Genomic DNA, 2,525 nt, shown 5'->3' with positions numbered 1-2,525 from the left:
CCAATGAATTTCCAAGGTCAGTTTGTGACCCCCTGGATGTTTCTCCCCCTGTGTTCACGCGGGTGCCTGTGGGGAACAAGGAGGATGTGGAGACCACTAGCCAGGTGTCTTCCCAACGTGGATGCTCCAATGGGTGATGGAGTTGGAGCAGCAGACAAAGCTCTTCCCACAGTCAAGGCACCTTTAGGGCTTCCCTTACTGGTGGGTCCTTTGGTGTGAGGTCAAGGCAGAGCTCTGGATGAAGCTCTTCCCACACTCCTCACACTCGTAGGGCCTCTCCCCCGCTGGGTGACGAGGTTGGAGTTCTGGATGAAGCTCTTCCCGCAGTCGCTGCAGTGGAAGGGCCTCTCCCCTGTGTGTGTCCACTGATGCTTGAGGAGATCTGAGCTGGTTTGAAAGCTCTTCCCACACTCAGAACACTTGTAGGGCCGTTCCCTGGTGTGGATCTTCTGGTGGCAGATCAGGTGAGAGCTCTGGCTGAAGCTCTTCCCACACTCCCCACACTTGTAGGGCCTCTCCCCGCTGTGGATGCGCCGTTGGGTGACGAGGAGGGAGTTGCGGTTGAAGCTCTTCCCACAGTGGGTGCAGAGGAAGGGTCTCTCATCTGTGTGAGTCCGCTCATGCAGGAGGAGATTCCCACTGCTCTGAAACCTCTTCCCACATTCCAAGCACTTGTAGGGCCGTTCTCGGGTGTGGATGATCTGGTGGGTGAGGAGGTGGGAGCTCTGGTGGAAGCTCTTCCCACATTCCCCACACGTGTGGGGCCGTTCTCCCCTGTGGATGTGCTGGTGGGTGAGGAGGGCAAAGCTCTTGATGAAGCTCTTCCCACATTCCAAGCACTTGAAGGGCTTTTTCCTAGTGGGAGGCTGCTCATGGACCTCCTGGTCGCAGCTCTGGCTCAAGCTCTCGTCGCCTTCCCGGCACAGAGTGGCTCTTTCCTCCTCAGAGCACCCTGGGCTGGCTTTGGAGACCCTCCTCCTGGGGGATCTCTGGCTCTTTCCCTCCCCGCTGCCTTCCTGCACCGTGGAGCCCTTCAAAACGGCCTCTCCCACCAGGCTCTGCCGGGGGGATTTGTCCTCCGTGCTCTCCGTCCTCAGCTCGGGGCCTGGGGCAGGAAGGAAGGACAGGGAGGGGATTTGCCTCCGGCCCACAGGGAAGGCCAAGGACATCCCCCCAACTCCGGCCCCGGCAGGACGGCGGCGGCAGCGGGGTTGTCCTGCAGCCGGGGCCATGCTCAGCTGGGAGATACAGGACAAGACAGGGGCAAAGGGGCACTGACTTCCTCCTCACCTGCCTGGGGGTCCCGGGGCATCTTCCTCTTCCTCGCAGCCTCCTCCTCCATTCAGCCAAGGTTTGGGAAGGAATTATTCTATGTAAACTCATTCCCTTCTGCTCAGAGTAACTCAAACTAATACATATTTATCAGACTTACAGGCTCATGCCATAGAGTTTAGAGACAGACTTCCCAAAGGGATGAATTTTTCCTGGTTTAGGAGGAAAAACAAGGTGTGGGTGCATTGGGTTGGTGGTCCCTCCTGCCCAACTCCATCTCTAGAAGTCACCAGGAATCTTGTGCTCCATAGAAGCCTCCAAAACACCAAGATTCAGCCCAAACCAACCCTCTCAGCAGTGGAGTTCCCTTTTGCTGCTCTGTTGTGCTGGTTTAAAGGTGAACCAGCAGGGGAAATGAACTCAGCTCAAAAGAGAGATTATAAGTCAGAATAACATTTTAATAAAATGACACAATAAGGACAATTATACAGACAAAGAATTGGTTTTAACCCACAAAACCCAAATATATAACCCAGCACCCTGGGGCATGAACAGAGTGGTGTTCTTTGGGCCCCCCTGAGTCCAAAGTAAAAGAAGAGGGAAAAACCTGTTGGTGAGAGTGCAGTTGCAGTCTGGTCAAGAGTGGTGGCTGCAGTCTGGTTGAAAAGTGGTGGTTGCAGTCCAGTCGAGAGTGGTGGTCTGCAGTCTGGCTGAGAGCGGTGGCCTGCAGTCCTCCTCTGGATCCAACGAGTGGTGAAAAGGTTCTGAAACTCCAAGTTTATATATTCTCCAGTTCAGGCAGGAATGCTCAGTCCTTCCCTCAGAGCGGGGAATTCCATAAAAGGGTATGAGGACAGGAACATCTTCCTATTTCGCAGGCCTCTACTGATAACAGTTTCTGGGAAATGCCATGGAAGGCTATAGAATACACAGCTTTGGGCTACACCCATCCCGTGATGAATCGGTCCCAGCTGTTCTAACTGGGACAGACACCAGAACCATCACCTGCATCACAGGATGTGCTGCACAGGTTTTTGTCTACATAATCTTTCTTAGAGCAGCGTTTTCCCTCCTCACCATCATGTGCTACGACCGCTACGTTGCCATCTGCAAACCCCTGCACTACGGGACCCTCCTGGGCAGCAGAGCTTGTGCCCACATGGCAGCAGCTGCCTGGGCCACTGGGTTTCTCATTGCTCTGCTGCACACAACCAATACATTTTCCCTGCCCCTGTGCCAGGGCAATGCCCTGG

General features: G+C 54.7%; 1 protein-coding gene across 1 annotated transcript; it reads right to left on the bottom strand.

The window, feature by feature from the left end:
• Positions 1 to 515: 515 nt before the first annotated feature.
• LOC113940937 (zinc finger protein 629-like) lies at positions 516 to 1,630 on the bottom strand (the record flags this gene model as incomplete). The annotated part of the gene is made up of 2 exons (XM_027632088.1): positions 1,291 to 1,630; positions 516 to 1,105 (listed from the first exon to the last, which is right to left on the bottom strand). Coding segments are annotated over exons 1-2 (642 nt in total), but the record flags the coding sequence as incomplete, so codon positions are not given.
• Between the last annotated feature and the right edge of the window lie 895 nt (positions 1,631 to 2,525).

Source organism: Corapipo altera, unplaced genomic scaffold (genome assembly GCF_003945725.1).
Source record: "Corapipo altera isolate COAL_440 unplaced genomic scaffold, ASM394572v1 61489, whole genome shotgun sequence".
Lineage (NCBI taxonomy): Eukaryota > Metazoa > Chordata > Aves > Passeriformes > Pipridae > Corapipo > Corapipo altera.
This window is presented reverse-complemented; position numbering and strand designations above follow the sequence as displayed.